The sequence below is a fragment of the Heteronotia binoei genome, chromosome 9 (assembly GCF_032191835.1).
Source record: "Heteronotia binoei isolate CCM8104 ecotype False Entrance Well chromosome 9, APGP_CSIRO_Hbin_v1, whole genome shotgun sequence".
NCBI classification, from domain to species: Eukaryota; Metazoa; Chordata; class Lepidosauria; order Squamata; family Gekkonidae; genus Heteronotia; species Heteronotia binoei.
This window is the reverse complement of record NC_083231.1, coordinates 125,808,497-125,830,403: the sequence shown is the minus strand read 5'-3', so window position 1 is coordinate 125,830,403 and position 21,907 is coordinate 125,808,497. Positions and strand designations below refer to the sequence as shown.

The 21,907-nt window shown below is 48.3% G+C and overlaps 1 protein-coding gene across 4 annotated transcripts in view; it reads left to right on the top strand.

Moving 5' to 3' along the window:
• Nucleotides 1-21,907, top strand: part of SFXN5 (sideroflexin 5) — a 120,504-nt gene that overhangs the window by 37,758 nt on the left and 60,839 nt on the right. For all 4 annotated transcript variants that reach the window (XM_060246102.1, XM_060246106.1, XM_060246104.1 and 1 more), the window contains exon 3: nt 17,926-18,003. In XM_060246102.1, coding sequence (XP_060102085.1) covers nt 17,926-18,003 — 78 coding nt within the window. The remainder of the gene's footprint in view (nt 1-17,925; nt 18,004-21,907) is intronic.

Genomic DNA, 21,907 nt, shown 5'->3' with positions numbered 1-21,907 from the left:
CAACTGCAACGATAGCGGGCGCCTCCTGCTAGAATTCTGCACGGAGCACCAGCTTACCATCACCAACACTATCTTTCAGCAGAAGAACAGCCTGAAGACAACCTGGATGCACCCACGGTCCAAGCACTGGCACCTTATCGACTACATTCTGGTGCGCCAGAGAGACCTTCGAGATGTCTTACACACCCGAGTAATGCCCAGTGCGGAATGTCATACGGATCATCGTCTTGTACGCTGCAATCTCCGTCTTCACTTTAAACCCACACCCAGGAGAGGAGGTATCCCTCGGAGGAAGCTTCAGGTTGGCAGCCTTCAGTCAGCTGAAGTTAAAGCTGCCTTCCAGGCAAAACTCCAGTCAAGAATTGAGGACCCCAGTTGCCCCACAGACCCTTCTCCAGAAGCACTCTGGGAACACCTAAAAACTACCATCCTGTTGACCTCTGAAGAAGTCCTCGAGTTCTCCACAAGGAAAAACAAGGACTGGTTTGACGAGAACAATCAAGAGATCCAAGAATTACTAGTGAAAAAGAGATCTGCCTACCAAGCACATCTTGCTCAGCCCTCCTGTCCCGGGAAAAAAGCAATCTTTCGCGCTGCATGTAGCAACCTCCAGCGCAAGCTTCGAGACATTCAGAACAAGTGGTGGACCAAGCTTGCAGAGAGAACCCAGCTGTGTGCAGACACTGGGTTTAAGAGGGTTCTACGAAGCCCTGAAGGCAGTATATGGCCCATCATATCATGCTCAGAGTCCCTTGCGTAGTGCAGACGGCCAAGTGCTCCTCACAGACAAGGCATCCATACTGAACCGGTGGTCGGAGTATTTTCAGGCTCTCTTCAGTGCCAACCGCGTAGTTCAAGATTCAGCAATCCACCTCACCCCACTTCAACCAGTGAAAACAGAGTTGGATGAGATCCCTAGAAGAGACTATTAAAGCCATCAAGCAACTGAAAAGTGGCCAGGCAGCGGGAGTTGATGGAATCCCACCAGAGATCTGGAAGCATGGGGGCACAGTACTACATAGCACACTTCACAAAGTACTTGTCACCTGCTGGGAACAAGGCAAACTACCACAGGACTTTCGCGATGCAATCATCATCATCACTACACAAGAACAAAGGAGAAAAGTCAGACTGCTCCAACTACCGGGGGATAACCCTGCTCTCCATCGCAGGCAAAATCCTTGCCAGAATACTCCTGAACAGACTGGTGCCCACCATTGCAGAAGAACTCCTCCCAGAGAGCCAGTGTGGCTTCAGAGCTAACAGGAGCACCATCGACATGGTATTTGTTTTCAGGCAGCTCCAAGAAAAATGCAGGGAACAGAACAAGGGTCGACTTTTGTCGACCTTACCAAAGCTTTCGATACCGTTAGCAGGAAAGGCCTGTGGCAAATCTTGGAACGTTTAGGATGTCCCCCAAGGTTCCTCAGCATGATCATCCAGCTACATGAAGACCAGCGAGGCCAAGTCAGACACTGCAACGACCTCTCGGAGCCCTTCCCAATAGGCATAGGTGTAAAGTAAGGCTGCGTTCTCGCGCCAACTCTCTTTACGATCTTCTTTAGCATGATGCTTCAAAGAGCCGCAGTAGATCTAGATGATGACGATGGTGTCTACATCCGCTATCGCACCGATGGCAGCCTGTTCAACCTGAGGCGACTAAAGGCTCACTCCAAGACAATGGAAAAACTCATCCGAGAGCTACTATTTGCTGATGATGCTGCACTCGTCTCCCACTCGGTATCAGCTCTGCAGCATATGACGTCCTGCTTTGCAGAGGCTGCCAAGCTATTCGGCCTAGAAGTTAGTCTGAAGAAGACAGAAGTTCTCCACCAGCCTGCACCCCAGGAAGATTATCACCCTCCCTGCATCACTGTGGGTGAATCAGTTCTGAAGACAGTCCAGCAGTTCAGCTACCTGGGGTGCATCATCTCCTCAGATGCCAAGATCGACAAGGAGATCGACAACAGGCTGGCAAAGGCAAACCGTGCATTTGGCCGACTGCACAAAAGAGTGTGGAGCAACAAGCATCTGAAAAAAGGCACAAAGATCAATGTTTTCAAAGCGGTTGTGATGACAACCCTCATCTACAGCTCCGAATCGTGGGTTTTATACCGTCATCACCTGCGACTCCTTGAGCGCTTTCATCAGCGCTGCCTTCGCACCATCCTCAACATCCACTGGAGTGACTTTGTGACCATCATTGAAGTCCTCAAGAGGGCGGAGGTTACAAGCATCGAAGCACTGCTGTTGAAGACGCAGCTGCGCTGGGCAGGGCATATTTCTAGGATGGAAAACCACCGCCTTCCCAAGATTGCTCTGTATGGCGAACTTTCCACCGGCCATTGAAATAGAGGGGCACCAAAGAAGAGGTACAAGGACTCCTTGAAGAAATCCCTTGGCACCTGTCGCATCAACCATCACCAGTGGTCTGACCTAGCCTCAGATCGCAAAGCATGGAGGCACACCATCCACCAGGCTGTCTCTTCCTTTGAGAACGCACGCATAGCTGGTCTTGAGGACAAAAGGAGATTGAGGAAGAATTGCACTGCTACAGCACCAACCCCAAATCAGACTTTTCCCTGCAGCCACTGTGGCCGGATCTGCCTGTCCCGCATTGGTCTTGTCAGCCACCAGCGAGCCTGCAGCAGACGTGGACTACTGCACCCTTCTTAAATCTTCGTTCGCGAAGTCAAGCCGAGAGCATGCCACAAGATCTCTGACTATATTATATTAAAAGAGCGCAGAAAGGAGGAATAAATAAAACAATTCTGTGCAATCCTTATTACTTGGTTTACTGAACCGTATGGTTTTGCTTTGTATTCATATCATCTTCTTTGTGGTCCCTGTGCAGTCCCACGCTTGGGTTCTGAGTATTCATGTCTTAACTCTCCCTTCCCCTTTTGTGTGTGTGATGATAAAACCCCACTGAAGATAACCCTGCAGGTTTCTGACAAAAGGCGCTCTGGTTCAGAAAAATCACAATAAATAATTCAGCCTCAAAGATGCTGTAGGTTTTGGTTTAAAGACAGGTCTCCCAAGGAGTCCTTTGGAGGACAGCTATGGTGAACCTGGGTAGTATAATAAAAAGTAGAGACATCACCCTGCCAGCAAAAGTCTGTATAGTTAAAGCGATGGTATTCCCAGTAGTAATGTATGGCTGTGAGAGCTGGACCATAAGGAAGGCCGAGCGCAGAAGAATAGATGCTTTCGAGCTGTGGTGCTGGAGAAGACTCTTGAGAGTCCCTTGGACTGCAAGAAGATCCAATCAGTCAGTCCTAAGGGAAATCAACCCAGACTGTTCCCTGGAAGGTCAGATGCTGAAGGTTAAGCTCAAATACTTTGGCCACCAAATGAGAAGGGAGCCCTCCCTGGAGAAGACCCTGATGCTGGGAAAGACAGAAGGTAAAAGAAGAAGGGGACGGCAAAAGATGAGATGGCTGGACACCGTTACTGATGTTAACTAACACAAATTTGAGCAGACTTCGGAGGATGGTGGAAGACAGGAGGGCCTGGCGTGACTTTGTCCATGGGGTCGCAAAGAGTTGGACTTGACTGTGCGACTGAACAACTACAACTCCCAAGGAGCAGGCATGCTTATTTGGTCACATTCTGCCTGTTTCAGATGCAGCCCTCACTTGGGATAGCAGGCTGTTCAGACTGACCCTCTCTACTACCTCCTCACATGTGGGATGAAGGCCATGCACCCGTGGACGCCTGCTTGGGAGTAAACCCTATGGAACCCAGTGGGTTAGCTGAACACAAGTAGAGCCTCCCTCTCCCCAACACACTCCTTGTGAACCCTTTTAAGACCTAGATGGTTCTTCACCAATCCCTCCTCCTGTCTCCCCAGTAGCTGTGGCAGTACAGAACTTTGAACTTCCTTAACTGATGAGTCCCTACGCAGGTGGGGGCAGCGCCTACTTCCTGGCAGGTGTGAGACTACAGTGCTTAAAATTAGGCTTTTAATTGCTTGTAATGAAACTGTGTTGGGGTAGCTGTGGAGATCAGCAGATATTTTCGTGAAGCTAATTTAGTCCATGTGACATTTCCTTGGACAGATTGCTGTGAACACCCAGCAGGAGCTGCAGTAGTCAAGTCAGCCGAGAGGCTGTTGTGCCGGAGAAGAGCAGAAGGGAGCCGAAGTCTGGCTGAATCCACAGAGGCCTCCTTCCTTCGCTTTCTCTCGCCTCCCTTCCCACCCAGGCGGTTGCTGTGGGCTGCCTCCTCCGCAGTCAGGGCAGAGGGACCCTTGAAGGGGGTCATGATGTCACTTGGAGCTGTTGGCTTCTCAGAGTCTTATGGGGAGGGGGCGGCAAAGATGAGAGTGTCCCTCTTTTGTGTGGAGGGTGGTCGGTGGTCCCGCCTTGTCCCAGAGGGGTGTACAGGTGGCCATACACCAGGGATACAACAACTCCGGGTCCTTCAAGGTGGTTGGGCTTTGCTGAAGGGGGTCTGCCTAATTCTAGAGAGGCTGGCTTCTCATCTGGGTACCTCTGGGACCAGCAGGGGAACAGACGGGCCACTGCTCTCCTTTGGCATGCCCCACTATACTGCAACAAAGAGCTTGGAGAGATACTGGGGTGAGCTGGGAACTATGGTCTGTGCTATGGTGTATAGTTCATACTGTCGGTCACTCTCAGTACGATCTTAACCGATACTCCCTCTAAGCTGTGGAGACTTATGAGCAAAAATTCTGCTTTGTGAACTACAGGCATTAAAGTTGTGAGCTACTGCATAAATTAGTTTGCTCTGGGGCCGTTTTTCCTGTGCTAAGATGAAAATGTGTGAGCGGAGGTGAAAAAACTGTGAGCCAGCTCACACTAACTCAGTTTAGAGGGAACGCTGATCTTAACATGCAATTTTTGCATCGTTTAACCCAGGGGTGTCAAACTCATTTGTTATGAGGGCCAGATCTGACATAAATGAGACTTTGTCGCGCTGAACCATATCCGGCTGGGCTATGTGTGTTCCTATTCAAGATTAGGTAGCAGAGATAAAAACTTTATAAAGGGCACAGACAAACACAATTAAAGGGGTTTTTTTTTTAAAAAACAAAACCCTTAAAAAACATTTAAAACATTAGCACTCATTGTTCTTAAAGGTGCTTTCTTTGTATTTCTCCCATGGGATCCAGGGAACTGGGCCAAGGAAGCTCTGGCTCTTTCCTTCCTTCCCCAGGGGGACTAGGAGTGATGGAGCCTCAGCCAACAGAAGGAAGATAGGCTTGGCTCAGTAGCTCTACTGTGTAATCGAGAGGCCTGGCGAAGCAAGCTCTGCCTCCTCCCCGAGGAGCCTCAGCCAATGGAGTAGAGGTTTTGCTCTGTAGCTCTGCTGTGCGATTAAGCAAGCCTTGCAAAACAAGCTGTTATGCAGAAGGAGCAACAGGGAGAGAAGTCACTTTAGGAACAGTAATGTAAACAACCAATGGTTATAGTGACCCAATTACTATGTAATATTAATGCGCATATACAATAAACAAATTGACAGAAAAATTCACAGATTTTCTTCCAAGAGGGAGTCCCAAAGTGCAGGCTGCCGACTTTGGCATGTCCTGCTTTGACGAAAACTCTTCCAGCATAAATTCTCCATGAATTCTTAAATAAGTCGTCCCCGTCCAAAAACGCTTACAGTAACACTTCCATTGCGCTCCCCGCTGCACAATATTTTTACTACTTATATGGGAATGCAAATTCTCCAAAAAACCTTCAAACCGGTATCATGCTTGCAAACCTTGAGCCGCTTGTGAGCATGATGCCGCTTTGAAGTTTTTAATATTATTTTACTTCTGTTTATATTTGTGGTTGGTTTCAGAATCCTACAGTTATAGTCCAACTCCTCTTGCACTGTCTACTGGATGTCCTGTCCTGCTGACTGGATTGGTTTTCTCAAGTTCCCGTGAGAAAGGCGGAAGTGGGCCTCCTTTTACAGGCTATGGAATTCCTAGGGCATGTGGCAGTTCTCTTATGTCCTTGGCTGTGGCATGAAAAAAAAAGCCAAGGCACATTTTCTTATTCTCAGAATTGCATGTGCAGAAATCTGGATGGACCTTGGCCCTGCGTGGCCCAGCTGCCCTCATGGCCCCTAGCAGAGTGGTGCTTGTGGGCTCTTGCTCCTAATTCTGCTAGCTAATGTGGTCAGTGGATTTGCAGCTGCTTGAGAAGGGAATAGGAGAAGCTGAACAGTCAGAATTTGGTCTTACTTTGTGGATTTTCCTGGAGCTTCTTCTGTGTATAATATAATTATATATAATATAACCTCACTTAACCATCACTTCCATGGGAGAGCTGAATACCTGATGAATGATACAGATGCCCTTCTGTGAACTCACATGGCTGCTTGTATGAACTCTCAGCACAGCACAGCTTACATTTGTAAAACAAAACCCAACTGGAAGCAGTGTTCCCTCTAAGCTGAGTTAGTGTGAGCTAGCTCACAGTTTTTAAACCTCTGGCTCACACATTTTTGCCTTAGCTCAGGAAAAATGGCTCCAGAGCAAACTGATTGATGCAGTAGCTCACAGCTTTAATGGCAGTAGCTTGCAAAGTAGAATTTTTGCTCACAAGACTCCACAGTTTAGAGGGAGTATTGATTGGGAGATGTTTTGGCAATTGCCTAACCGTTACCTTTGGAATTGTGGGTGTTTCCCCATAAGGATTTGGAGTCACACGAGATTTTGTGGAGGGCAGGATAAATGTCCAGTCTTCAGTTTAAGAATCTAAGTAGAGTTGGTGCTGAGGAAGACCCTTCTCTCCATGATGCTCTGGAGAAAAACGGACTGATGGACCAGAAAAGCCTGCCTGGACAGGTCTGACACCATAAAAAGAAGCAACTGGCGTCACTCCATGTTCAGCCATGTCTCAGTCTGCTTGTCTGGTCAGCACTGCTCTTGATGTGTGTCCAGGAACCTGCTGGTTGTGTTGGCTCAGCCTGCCTTGTTTGTTTATTTATTTTTAACATGTTATTAGCACTCTTTCTACCTTGTAGGAATTCAAGGCTGTTTGCTGTGTAAATAATAATAAAACAAAATAAAATAATCATAAAACACCATAAAAAACTAGTTAAAAATCAGTAATTTAAAACTGCCAGGAGGCAGCAGAATGGATCAATGGAGAGCCGGTTTGGTGTAGTGGTTAAGTGTGCGGACTCTTATCTGGGAGAACCGGGTTTGATTCCCCACTCCTCCCCTTGCAGCTGCTGGAATGGCCTTGGGTCAGCCAGAGCTCTCTTATCTGGGAGAACCGGGTTTGATTCCCCACTCCTCCCCTTGCAGCTGCTGGAATGGCCTTGGGTCAGCCAGAGCTCTCTTATCTGGGAGAACCGGGTTGGATTCCCCACTGCTCCACTTGCACCTGCTGGAATGGCCTTGGGTCAGCCAGAGCTCTCTTATCTGGGAGAACCGGGTTTGATTCCCCACTCCTCCACTTGCAGCTGCTAGCATGGCCTTGGGTCAGCCAGAGCTCTCTTATCTGGGAGAACCGGGTTGGATTCCCCACTGCTCCACTTGCACCTGCTGGAATGGCCTTGGGTCAGCCAGAGCTCTCTTATCTGGGAGAACCGGGTTTGATTCCCCACTCCTCCACTTGCACCTGCTGGAATGGCCTTGGGTCAGCCAGAGCTCTCTTATCTGGGAGAACCGGGTTGGATTCCCCACTGCTCCACTTGCACCTGCTGGAATGGCCTTGGGTCAGCCAGAGCTCTCTTATCTGGGAGAACCGGGTTTGATTCCCCACTCCTCCACTTGCAGCTGCTAGCATGGCCTTGGGTCAGCCGTAGCTCTGGCAGAGGTTGTCCTTGAAAGGGCAGCTGCTGTGAGAGCCCTCTCAGCCCCACCCACCTCACAGGGTGTCTGTTGTGGGGGAGGAAGATAAAGGAGATTGTGAGCCGCTCTGAGACTCTTCGGAGTGGAGGGCGGGATATAAATCCAGTATCTTCATCTACCTCACAGGGTGTCTGTTGTGGGGGAGGAAGGGAAAGGAGATTGTGAGCTGCTCTGAGACTCTTCGGAGTGGAGGGCGGGATATAAATCCAATATCTTCATCTACCTCACAGAGTGTCTGTTGTGAGGGAGGAAGGTAAAGGAGATTGTGAGCCGCTCTGAGACTCTTCGGAGTGGAGGGCGGGATATAAATCCAGTATCTTCATCTACCTCACAGGGTGTCTGTTGTGGGGGAGGAAGGGAAAGGAGACTGTGAGCCGCTCTGAGACTCTTCGGAGTGGAGGGCGGGATATAAATCCAGTATCTTCATCTACCTCACAGGGTGTCTGTTGTGGGGGAGGAAGGGAAAGGAGATTGTGAGCTGCTCTGAGACTCTTCGAAGTGGAGGGCGGGATATAAATCCAATATCTTCATCTACCTCACAGGGTGTCTGTTGTGGGGGAGGAAGGGAAAGGAGACTGTGAGCCGCTCTGAGACTCTTCGGAGTGGAGGGCGGGATATAAATCCAGTATCTTCATCTACCTCACAGGGTGTCTGTTGTGGGGGAGGAAGGGAAAGGAGACTGTGAGCCGCTCTCTTCGGAGTGGAGGGCGGGATATCAATCCAGTATCTTCATCTACCTCACAGGGTGTCTGTTGTGGGGGAGGAAGGTAAAGGAGATTGTGAGCCGCTCTGAGACTCTTCGGAGTGGAGGGCGGGATATAAATCCAATATCTTCATCTACCTCACAGGGTGTCTGTTGTGGGGGAGGAAGGTAAAGGAGATTGTGAGCCGCTCTGAGACTCTTTGGAGTGGAGGGCAGGATATAAATCCAATATCTTCATCTACCTCACAGGGTGTCTGTTGTGGGGGAGGAAGGGGAAGGAGATTGTGAGCCGCTCTGAGACTCTTCGGAGTGGAGGGCGGGATATAAATCCAATATCTTCATCTACCTCACAGGGTGTCTGTTGTGGGGGGGAAGGGAAAGGAGATTGTGAGCCGCTCTGAGACTCTTCGGAGTGGAGGGCGGGATATAAATCCAGTATCTTCATCTACCTCACAGGGTGTCTGTTGTGGGGGAGGAAGGGAAAGGAGATTGTGAGCCGCTCTGAGACTCTTCGGAGTGGAGGGCGGGATATAAATCCAACATCTTCTTCTTCTTCTTCTTCATCAAATGCCATTATTAGTAAGACCATCTTCAGCTGCCTCCTGAGACAGAGAGAGGGGAGCTAGGTGGACCTCCCTGGGGTGGTTGTTCCATAACAGTGGGGCTGCCACTGAGAAGGCAACCAGAGGAGCGTCTGCGGCCAGCGGGGCAGTCCAAAGGGCGTGTCCCTATGATCTCGGTTCCTGGGCAAGGACACATGGAAGAAGATGGTTCTTCAGATGTTCTTCAATGATTCTGGGGTGTTCTTATCCCCCGTCTGGTGAGGGGACCAGGTCATGGGGACTAGGATGCTGGTGACTCCTGTGAGCAGTGGAGAAAGGAGGGAAAGCAGTGGAACTGGGCAGCCAGAGGCTAGCTGGCATAGCTGAGAAGACTCCGTAGGGTCTACAGACCACCAGCTGAGAAAGAGGAGCTAAAAGAAAGGGCAGATCTCATTTCTGTGTCCAGGAGGGCTCTGGTGGTTCTTTGTGCATAAATATCTTGTCCCCGTGCCCAGTGGGAGTTGGTGTTTGGATGGCGTCCCAAAACTGGTGGGGGGCAGAATGGGGTCCTGGGGAAGGGAGGGGCTCCCACTCTGCCCCCTTCTGCTCTCTCGCTTGTGAAACGTTGCATGATTTTTAGCAACCCTGAACGTTTGTCTACAATTCTCTGCAAAAAGGCTTTTTAAAAAGATGTTGATTTGGTGCCAAGTGAAAGATATTTATAAGGCATCCACAACTGTCTAAAGTACAGATTAAACATTTTGGTTTGTTTGTGGCACTGGTCCTGTTCAGCAAAAGGATGGGTTTTGGCCAGGGTTGTTATAGTAACTGTTGAGATTTCCTCATTAGTAGACGGAGGGACACAGAACCATTCATGGGGTGGGGGGGGGAGTGTTCCGAATTCTTACTGAAAGTAGCACAGGGTACGCATGCAGATCATTTGGAAGGCTCTTGTGAGAATTCCAGCGCCAGATACCCTCTGCATAACAAGCACAGGCAGTTTTGGGAATACCAAGCAGAAAAATCCCATTTGTTTGGCTTTTGGCAGGAAGTAGGGACATTTTCCTGGGGCAGGACCAGCTCCCAAAAGACAAAGTGGCTCTTGGATAATTCCCCTGCCTCTCTCCTTGCAGCCTCTCACTTTATTGTACTGTAAGTCATTCCCTGCCTTTTAGGTTTATGCCTAGGGACGGTTATGTTGCACTTGAACCAAGCGGAAAGAAAATTCCTGCTTTGTGCATGGGGGTCGGTTGATACCGCCTGGGAGAGTCCCAGCGTTGCCACGGCAGCCATGAAGTCTGAGGCTGCCCCAAGTGTGGAAGTCATTAAAGTCCCCCAAGACAAACAGTCTAGGGAAATTCAGCATCCCCTCAGCTATTTCATTTATTTATATATGATAAATATATCATTTATTATCATCATCAGGAGAGCCAGTTTGGTGTAGTGGTTAAGTGTGCGGACTCTTATCTGGGAGAACCGGGTTTGATTCCCCACTCCTCCACTTGCACCTGCTGGAATGGCCTTGGGTCAGCCATAGCTCTGGCAGAGGTTGTCCTTGAAAGGGCAGCTGCTGAGAGAGCCCTTTCCAGCCCCACCCACCTTACAGTGTGTCTGTTGTGGGGGGGGGGGGAAGGTAAAGGAGATTGTGAGCCGCTCTGAGACTCTTCGGAGTGGAGGGCGGGATATAAATCCAATATCTTCATCTACCTCACAGGGTGTCTGTTGTGGGGGAGGAAGGGAAAGGAGATTGTGAGCCGCTCTGAGACTCTTTGGAGTGGAGGGCGGGATATAAATCCAATGTCTTCATCTACCTCACAGGGTGTCTGTTGTGGGGGAGGAAGGGAAAGGAGATTGTGAGCCGCTCTGAGACTCTTCGGAGTGGAGGGCGGGATATAAATCCAATATCTTCATCTACCTCACAGGGTGTCTGTTGTGGGGGAGGAAGGGAAAGGAGATTGTGAGCCGCTCTGAGACTCTTTGGAGTGGAGGGCGGGATATAAATCCAATGTCTTCATCTACCTCACAGGGTGTCTGTTGTGGGGGAGGAAGGGAAAGGAGATTGTGAGCCGCTCTGAGACTCTTCGGAGTGGAGGGCGGGATATAAATCCAATATCTTCATCTACCTCACAGGGTGTCTGTTGTGGGGGAGGAAGGGAAAGGAGATTGTGAGCCGCTCTGAGACTCTTTGGAGTGGAGGGCGGGATATAAATCCAATGTCTTCATCTACCTCACAGGGTGTCTGTTGTGGGGGAGGAAGGGAAAGGCGATTGTGAGCTGCTCTGAGACTCTTCGGAGTGGAGGGCGAGATATAAATCCAGTATCTTCATCTACCTCACAGGGTGTCTGTTGTGGGGGAGGAAGGGAAAGGCGATTGTGAGCTGCTCTGAGACTCTTCGGAGTGGAGGGCGAGATATAAATCCAGTATCTTCATCTACCTCACAGGGTGTCTGTTGTGGGGGAGGAAGGTAAAGGAGATTGTGAGCTGCTCTGAGACTCTTTGGAGTGGAAGGCGGGATATAAATCCAATATCTTCATCTACCTCACAGGGTGTCTGTTGTGGGGGAGGAAGGTAAAGGAGATTGTGAGCCGCTCTGAGACTCTTCGGAGTGGAGGGCGGGATATAAATCCAATATCTTCATCTACCTCACAGGGTGTCTGTTGTGGGGGAGGAAGGGGAAGGAGATTGTGAGCCGCTCTGAGACTCTTCAGAGTGGAGGGCGGGATATAAATCCAATATCTTCATCTTCATCTTCATTTATCTTAGATTTATATCCCGCGCTTTCTGTGAGCGGACTCGGGGCGGCTGGCAGTCATGTTAAAAACAACAGTTTCCAGTTACAATTTTCAAAACAATAAAACTTAACAATTAAAGAATTTAAAACTACATATTTGGTGCTATTCAAGAATGTTGGTATCGGCGAGTCAGATTATGATGGTGTCCTAGTTCTTCTGTGGATCTGTTAGTGGTCCTTCCGATGGCATTGCTCAGCAGCTGGGCTGGCCGATCGCAGCAATCTTCGGGGCTCGTAGGGGAAGAGGCGGTCCCACAGGTATGTCGGTCCCGGGGACGTAGGAGGAAATTATTGAAAAATTATGATGCGAATAAGGTTTTATTATGACAATTATAATTCAAGAAGCCTTTTAAGGTAGATGCTGAACTGATATAATTTAGTACACCTTCTGGTGATGTCAGGGGTGTGTGGCATATGCAAAGGAGTTGTGCTGATGGGTTCCTGTTTTCTGATTTGATTTGACATGTATGTAGTTATGATGCTGTTTAATTTTGATGTGGTTTATTTTAATCTTGTTTTAGTGTTGTAAGCCACCCTGAGCCCACTTGGGGGATAAGAACATAAGAGAAGCCATGTTGGATCAGGCCATTGGCCCATCCAGTCCAACACTATGTGTCTCATAAGAACATAAGAGAAGCCATGTTGGATCAGGCCAACGGCCCATCCAATCCAACACTCTGTGTCACACAGTGGCCTACACACACACACACACACACACACACACACATACTGTGGCTAATAGCCACTGATGGACTTCTGCTCCATATTTTTATCCAATCCCCTCTAGAAGCTGGCTATGCTTGCAGCCACCACCACCTCCTGTGGCAGTGAATTCCACATGTTAATCACCCTTTGGGTGAAGAAGTACTTCCTTTTATCCGTTTTAACCTGACTGCTCAGCAATTTCATTGAATGCCCACGAGTTCTTGTATCGTGAGGAAAGGGAGAAAAGTACTTCTTTTTCTACTTTCTCCATCCTATGCATTATCTTGTAAACCTCTTATCATGTCACCCCGCAGTCGACGTTTCTCCAAGCTAAAGAGCCCCAAGCGTTTTAACCTTTCTTCATAGGGAAAGTGTTCCAAACCTTTAATCATTCTAGTAGCCCTTTTCTGCACTTTTTCCAATGCTATAATATCCTTCTGCGGTGACCAGAATCGTACACAGTATTCCCAATGAGACCACACCGTCGATTTATACAGGGGCGTTATGATACTGGCTGATTTGTTTTCAATTCCCTTCCTAATAATTCCCAGCATGGCGTTGGCCTTTTTTATTGCAATCACACACTGTCTTTACATTTTCAGCGAGTTATCTACCACGACCCCAAGATCTCTCTCTTGGTCAGTCAGATAGGGCAGGGTATAAATTGAAAAATTAAATTAAATTAAATTGAGCTCTGGCACCTCTTTTTTCTATGAGCTGACCCCTGGTTCGATTACAGTAATGCACTCCCTGTTGGGTTTCATTTGAATATGTTCTGGAAACTTAATAATAATAATAAATTTATTTTTGTATCCCGCCCTCCCCCGCCAAGGCGGGCTCAGGGCGGCTCACAGACATGGAATTCCATGATTCAAGTAAAACAATGTAAACAACAGTTTTAAATATAATCAATTACATAATAAATTATTTAAAATAGATAAAATAGGTGCTATAAAATACTGTAAGTCATAATATCCACAAGATGGCTAAATGGCTACACGTCAAATTAGTCAGGTTCTGTCTCAAAAGCAAGCTGGAAAAGAAATGTTTTGCAAGCCCTGCGGAATTGGTTCAGGTCCCGCAGGGCTCGTACCATCTCTGGAAGATGATTCCACCATCGAGGGGCCATTACTGAGAAGGCTTGCTCCCTGGTTGTCTTCAATCTAGCCTCTCTTGGCCCAGGGATTGTTAAAAGATTTTGAGAGCTGGATCTCAGTGCTCTCTGGGGAACATATGGGGAGAGGCGGTCCCTTAGGTAGGCAGGTCCTCGGCCATATAGGGCTTTAAAGGTGATAACCAGCACTTTATAGCGAACACGGTACACAACCGGCAGCTGATCAGCTGATCCATAATATGGCAACCAAACCATAGTTGGGGACTGGTTGCAGGTATTCCGTCACCCCAGTGCTGGAAGTTCTGGACCGGCTCCCCATCTCTTCCTGGGCACAATTCAAAGTGCTGGTTCTTACCTCTTCTTCTTATTTTTGTTAAATGCAAGTTTATCACTAGTTAGATTTAACAAAATGGCCGAATCACAGACAGAAGGACCCGAATAATTTGCACAGTTTACTTAAGACAGAGAGAAGCAACAGAAGAAAGTAATTACAGCAACTGTCACTCTGTAATTATCATATTAAAATGTCAGTTTTAACCAATAAATTATATTCAGAAAATATGTGTTGCCTCAATTAGTGCTTAAAGTACTTTGAGCTGAATTTAGTGGGGTTTTCTTGATTTTTTGAGAATAGAAATTGTTTTTGGGCTCAGTATAGGAAAGGGGAGGGACGTGGAAGAATACGGGTAATGGTACATCAGTTCCTGCCATTGCTCCTTGGCTAATTGAACACTGATTGCATTGCTTCCTTTGAAAGCAGGTGTCATTGTTTTTATTTGGCTTATCTACCCCCTTTCCTACTTCTACACATTTCCTAAAATTTATTCTTTTTTCCTCTTTTGCAAATCGAATAATCGGTTGCCAGTTTTAACGTCCTTTTCTGAAATGGTGAATTCTTGACCGCTGGTTGCATGTTGAGGCCAAAGCGAAGCAAAACTGGCTGAGGAGTATTTCCCCACAAAACTTGCACTAGATCTGGCAAATAAATGTGTTTTTAAAAAATTCTCTAGTTTCTGATGGGAGGGGGAGTTATTTCACTGGGAAATAGAAGAAGAAGACTGCAGATTTACAGAGTCTCAGAGTGGCTTATACCTTTACCTCCCCCCCCCCAACAGACACCTTGTGAGGTGGGTGGGGCTGAGAGAGCTCTGACAGAAGCTGCCCTTTCAAGGACAACGCCTGCCAGAGCTCTGGCTGATCCAAGGTCATTCCAGCAGGTGCAAGTGGAGGAGTGGGGAATCCAACCCGGTTCTCCCAGATAAGAGAGCTATGGCTGACCCAAGGCCATTCCAGCAGGTGCAAGTGGAGGAGTGGGGAATCAAACATGGTTCTCCCAGATAAGAGAGCTCTGGCTGACCCAAGGCCATTCCAGCAGCTGCAGGTGGAGGAGTGGGGAATCCAACCCGGTTCTCCCAGATAAGAGAGCTCTGGCTGACCCAAGGCCATTCCAGCAGATGCAAGAGGAGGAGTGGGGAATCCAACCCCATTCTCCCAGATAAGAGAGCTCTGGCTGACCCAAGGCCATTCCAGCAGCTGCAAGTGGAGGAGTGGGGAATCCAACCTGGTTCTCCCAGATAAGAGTCTGCACACTTAACCACTGCACCAGACTGGCTCTCTAGAGGCAGGGAAACATGTTGACCTCCTTCTGTGAGGAATGGCAGCTTTTTTGTAACCTTCATTGCAGTCGGCTGCCTGAGCCAGGATGAGGCGGCTTCTCTATGTCAAATGAAGGAAGTTCTCAGGTTGGGGTTTTGGTTGCAGGTGAGAGGGATATTCTTTGTAAAGAATCTTCTTTTGTTTCAGCCAGATTGAGAGGCAGCATTTTGAAGCAGATGAGAGAGAGAGACTGAGATCCTTGCTTGTAGCTGCAGTCGTGTCCCACTCTTTCCAAAACAGCTTCACCGGCTACCCTTTCCCCCAGGCTTGGCTCTGACTGTGAGAGCCCTTCTCGGCCTTGCTGGGTGCAGACCCAGGTCAGCTCCGCTCAGCAGTTTCTCCCACTTGTTCCTTTGCCAAGCCCATCAGTTTGGCTGCAGCTCAAACACGGGCCCTTCTGGCTGTGGCTCTCTGAGGAAGCGAAGAGCACTATGTCAAAAGGCTTTGGATGGGGGCCGAGATACCAGTCAGCTGTTCTGGTGGGTTTCCTTGCTGTTTAGAGCAGCAGTCCTCGAATTGGGCCAGAACCTAAAAGTGGGTTGTGACTGTCTTGCAGGTGGATTGCAAGGACAAGAGGGAGTTGCTGAAAGGAGTGAACCAGGAAGGGACCCCGGGAATAGAATTGTCAATTATAGGTTGGAAAATTCCAAGAGGTTTGGCGATGGATTCTGGGGAGATTGGGGTTTCGGGAGAGGAAAGACCTCTGCAAAATATAACACTGCCCGAGGCATTCCACTGCAGTTGGAGATGTTTCTCCGTTTGTCTGTAACAATTTGGGATTATGGGCCAGACATGGTTCATTCTGGGGACTCAGCATCCCTAGAGACAATTGCTGGATCCTGCCTGTGGGACCTGCTTCCTCAGTGACGCTGAGGACTCTTCTGTGGGGCGGGGGGAACAGGACTGGGTGCTAGACAGTCTCTATCTTTTCCTAGCATTTGGGTTCTGATACCTTAATTTCTCCAGATGTTATATATTGGCAGAAAGCCCTAGGCTCCGGGAACTGTGGCTTAAATGGTATGTGGTACCACCCTGGGACTGACAGCTGGAGGAAATCTTATGGTCAAGACCCAGAGGAAAACATGAAATGGCTGGGCATTGTGAGCTTTTGTACATAAATTGCTTCATGTACATGTGAAGGCACCATGACACAGACTATGGGCTACGTGTCTGTCTTCCCCAGAAAAACAACTACAACTTCTGACAGTGCAAAAATAGAGAGACAGCCATCTATAATGGTCAGTATCAGCCTACTGACTAAATTCAAAATCCCCAGTCAATCAAAGGAAATAAAAAATGTGAAATGTGAAAGAAAAACTAAAGCAAATGTGCTGGGTGAACTTGGTCTGGACACACTCTCAGCCTAATCCTTTTCTGGATCATGAAGACATGAATACAATGAAAAGAGGGAGGCAAATCCAGTTGCACCCAGGAGAACCCTGACATAACAGGCCAACAAAACTCTCTCTCTCTCTCTCTCTCTCTCTCTCTCTCTCTCTGTGTAGCAAGGCAAAAAACTCATACATTGAATAAAACATTGTTTGTCTTAAATGTACTTTCTTTGTATCTCTCTCGTGTGATCGATGGAGGGAACTGGGCAAAGGAAGCTCTCCCTCTTTACCTCCCTCCCCTGGGTACGAGTAGGGGGAGGAGCCTCAGCCAATAGAAGGAAGAAGAAGAAGAATTGCAGATTTATACCCCGCCCTTCTCCCTGAATCAGAGACTCGGAGCGGCTTACAATCTCCTATGTCTTCTCCCCCCACAACAGACACCCTGTGAGGTGGGTGGGGCTGGAGAGGGCTCTCACAGCAGCTGCCCTTTCAAGGACAACCTCTGCCAGGGCTATGGCTGACCCAAGGCCATTCCAGCAGCTGCAAGTGGAGGAGTGGGGAATCAAACCTGGTTCTCCCAGATAAGAGTCCACACACTTAACCACTACACCAAAGGCTTGGGTCAGTAACTCTGCAGTATGGTTGATCACAAAGCAGAGCTACAGAGCCAAGCTCCTCCACTGGCTGAGGTTCTCCTCTCTTTGGGAAGAGGGAGGGGGGAAGAGGGAAAGAGCAAATGGCTGCCTTGCTCGGCTGCTTCATCATAGGGGAGAATTAAAAAATGGTGACTGAAGGAAGCAGATGAGGGAGAAGGAAGCAGACGAGGGCCAGTTTCTGGTGAGCCTGATTGAAGCCCCCTGGGGTGAACATTTGACACTACTGGATTAATGCGTATGGTTTTCCCTAGTAGGGGCTTTCCAAGAGCCCCTCCCTCTGGATTCACCAAAAGCCTCACTGCGACCGAAGTGGGCGCTGACCCACCCCTTTGCAACCCAGAATGGAAATACACAATGGAACCAATTTTCCTTTCTCAGGATTCCCCTTTTTAGCCCACTTGATGGCGAAGTAGACCATGCCACGTGCAAAACCAATAGAGAGAGCTCACCTAATTCTAGAATCCAGCTAAGTGACCCTGAAGTGAATCTAGTAGCCTTGGAAGCATCTGACAGCTCCACTATAAGAGACAACCTGACGCTGACTGCTGTATTTTCCTTTTCCCCAGAGTGGCTTTTTAATAACTCCTTTGCTTGTTGCTTGCAGAGTCGCCTTAAAGAAGCTGTGCAGTTGCTGGAGGATTTTAAGCATGGGACTTTGCCCCCAGGAGTCACCAACAAAGAGGTAATGGATGGGGGGGAGATGGAGTCTCTCTGAGAAGTTCACATGGCAGCAGAAGGGCCCACAGATCCAGTGGTTGCTGAGTTCATGGCCAACAACTAAGCAAATCAGTGAATGAATGGATCAGATGAACCTCTGGTGTGTTCCAAGGGCTGCGCTTGTCAAGAAGAGGCTTCTTGCCGTTGATTTTAGGCCATTGATTGTATGTCAGCCAGTTGCCAGTGCTGATTATTAATATTGTGATTGTGATTAGATTTCATCTATTGTATGCATTCCATATAAGTCTCTCACGTGTTAACTCTTACAATGTAATTGCTGATTGGCTTTGCTTTGCTTTGCTCATTCTCCTGCTGATATAATCTTAGAGTGGACTGGGATGTGCCATGGCCTCCCTTTTCTCTATTCAGCCTTGAGAGGCAGGTGGTTACCTGCTTGGAGTCTTATTTGCAAATAAAACAGTGACTATTGCGGGGGGGGGGGGGAGATTGAGCACATAATTCAAATGCTTACCACCAATTTTGTGCACCTTGGTTGCTGATGTCTTTAACTGTCATATGTAGAGTATAAGTTTCTGGTCCTCCCTTCTAAGATCAGTTCTAACAAGGAACGTCTTGTTGTGAACATGCATCTCTTCAATAACATCCTTATTTGGCTCAAATCAAAGAGGCTGAGTTGGTGAGAGCTGCACAGAACCTGACAGCACAGCACAAAATGGTTTTACAAACTTGCTTGGGTAGATGATTGAGGACTGTGGTCCATACTGCTGTGTTTAGCTTACTGTAAGTAGGGTCCTAGATGTGTAATTTCTGTACCGTTTAATGTGCCCTGTAAATACTTCTGCTCTGCTTCAGTTCTTTCTGGTGGTTCCAGGCTTCTCCAGTCCTAATGTGCTGGTGATGGAATGTCCCACTGTATGTGATCGTCCTGGCTCACTCTGTGTAATCCGGCTTGAGTCCCTAACTAATGTCAATAAATAAAATCAAGGATGCTTTGGGATTCTCCAGTCTACTCACATGCACCATGCTGGGGGAAGAGGTGTGTGATCTGTGCAGGAGTGCTCCCCACATTCTTGTAAGGGCGATGTTTACATGGGGCTGTTTGGGTACAGGCAGGTAGGGATGAGCACGAACCTAAAAATTCCAGTTTGGTTCAGGGCAGTCCCTGAAATGAGCCAAAATTCCCCCAAACCGACTAGTTTGGCTCCCCCTTTCTCCTGGCTGCAGCTTGATGAAGCTGGGAGAAAGGGCGGGGATCACCCTGGAAAAGTTAAATGGCTAGCAGCCATTTCAAAGGCCCGTTTTGCTTCTGCTCACTCTGAAGCGAAGGGGTGTGTGGAGCAAAACTGACCAGTGAAATGACTGGCAGCCATTTAAACCAATCAGGTCAGGTACAGACACATGCTGCTCAGCTGTTAGATTTAAATGGCCCAAGCAGCTGAACTGGACAAAAGTCTGGTAAATGTTCAGGGAAGGCACTCAGGGGCTCCAAACTGACCCAGGTTTGTGCCAAATTTTCGGTTGCAAGCTGATTTAGCCAGGAAGGATTTCTCATACTTCTCTTATGGCTGCTGCGTGGTTTGCAGAAAGCTCAAGGAACCGTCTTCCTGGATCCAACAAGTTTGCTCACAACAATCGCCTTCTGTGAATTTAGCGGAGGTTACTTGAATATTTGTAAAATATGCAGAGGCTGTTTTATGTAGGCATTTGATATCTAGTGATATTGGAATCCGGTGTTTGATATTTTAGTTATCCTTGACAGTATCTGGTAGATGACATGCAGCAGTATGGGATGTTTTGACAGTGGTGAAATTTAGTATTTGACAGCTGCCAAAATCAAAGGGATTAAGAGGTGCCAAGTAATCTCAAGCAACTTGGTTTTGAATTTTGATGTAAAATTTCATATTCAAAATGTGAATGGAAAAATTGGGAATTCCAGTGATTTTTAAAAATTCTTTGCTAAATTTCTGTTTTCCTGCTGTGGTTTACCAGCTACCCTAGGAGACAACACACAAGGCGTGGTGATTTGTCTCCCAGCTAAATCTGGTAACCAGAGAGCTATTGCCTTTGAATGTTGAGATTCAATTTCAGCCTCTGTGCCCAAGAATCCTATATTATGTAGGATCCAGGTGGGCAGCCGTCTTGGTCTGAAGCAGTGGAACAAAGTAGGAGTCAAGTGCCACCTTGAAGGCCAACAAAGCTTCCATTCTGAATAAAATTGTCTTAAAGGTGCTACTGGAATCCTGCTTTGTTCTAATCTTATATTGGTTTGTTTAAATCTGTTTTCAAGATGTCTGGGGGGCGTGACAACCCTGAACGGCTCCTCGTTACTTTCGAAACATATTTGAAGGGCTATCATGGGGAGGGGGGGCACAATTTCAGTTTGCAGGGGAGGACAGCACTCGTAATAGTGGTTTAAATTATAGGTGGGGAGGGGGATGCTGATGGGGTATTAGGAGAGCCTTTTTAACAATGAGGGCAGTTCAGGGGTACAATCGGTTGCCCAGGGACGCGGTGGGCTCCCCCTCCATGGAAGGGTTTAAGGAGAGATTAGGATTTGTCTGGGGATCTTGCTCATCCTGCATGGTGCAGAGGGTTGGGCTGGATGGTCTTCAGCCCCCTTCCAGTTTTTAAAAATGATCCCATGGTTCTCATAAGAACATAAGAGAAGCCATGTTGGATCAGGCCAGTGGCCCATCCAGTCCAACACTCTGTGTCACATATGAGAGAAACCCTGTTGGATCAGTCCAGTGGCCCATCCAGTCCAACACTCTGTCACACAGTGGCCAGAAAAGCTCAGGGGCCATCAGGAGATCCACCAGTGGGACCAGGACACTAGAATCCCTCCCACTGTTGCCCCCTAACCCTAACCAAGAATATAGAGCATCACTGCCTCAGACAGGGAGTTCCATCTATAAAAAGGTAAAGGTGCAAGCATCAATCATTTTCAACTCTAGGGTGACGTTGCTTTCACAATGTTTTCACGGCAGACTTTTTACGGGGTGGTTTGCCATTGCTTTCCCCAGTCATCTACACTCCCCCCCCCCCCCAGCAAGCTGGGGACTCATTTTACCGACCTCGGAAGGATGGAAGGCTGAGTCAACCTGGAGCTGGCTACCTGAACCAGCTTCCACTGGAATCGGACTCAGGTCATGAGCAGAGGGCTCCGATTGCAGTACTGCAGCTTTACCACTCTGCGCCATGGGGTTCCATCTACACCCTGTGGCTAATAGCCACTGATGGACCTCTGCTCCAGATGTTTATCCAATCCCCTCTTGAAGCTGACTATGCTTGTAGCTGCCACCACCTCCTCGGAAGATGTTTCTGGTCTTCTCCAGGCTGAAGCAGGAGCTGTGGCTTCTGAGACCCTCGTGGGGCTCTGGCACCTTGTGGTATTTGGCAGGACCCCAACGTGTCTGCCTTTGTCTTGGTTTTTCTGAGCCCCCACTCCCCCCTCCAAGGCAGCTGCTTCCCTCAGCTTTGTGTTTTTTGAATTCTTTTCCTCACGGGCACCCATGGAAGCGTTAAATGGAAATCTTCACCCATATAACACAAGAGCCTTTGCCTGAGAAAGGGGATGATGATGGTCAGTGTGCGAGACAAGCGTGAGACCTCACAGTCCGCTTGCGCACTCCCGGAGAGACCGGCTTTCTCCTTCTCTGCCCAATCTCCTTCCCCAGCATCCATTGCAGTGTCGCACCCGCCCTCCCCCATGGCCTTCCCAGACGCAGCTCATTGCTTGGAAACGGTCTCATCTCTTTTTGTGGCAGAAGTGCAAAGAGACTTGCTATCCTAATGGACGTGTATTTATTCCTGGGCTCTCCCTTCAATCAGGCTAGCAGCAGGAACTGGCCGCCCCTGCTGGCTCAGACAATGCAGAGGACGAGGAATCTGCCAGAGGCCCAACAGCA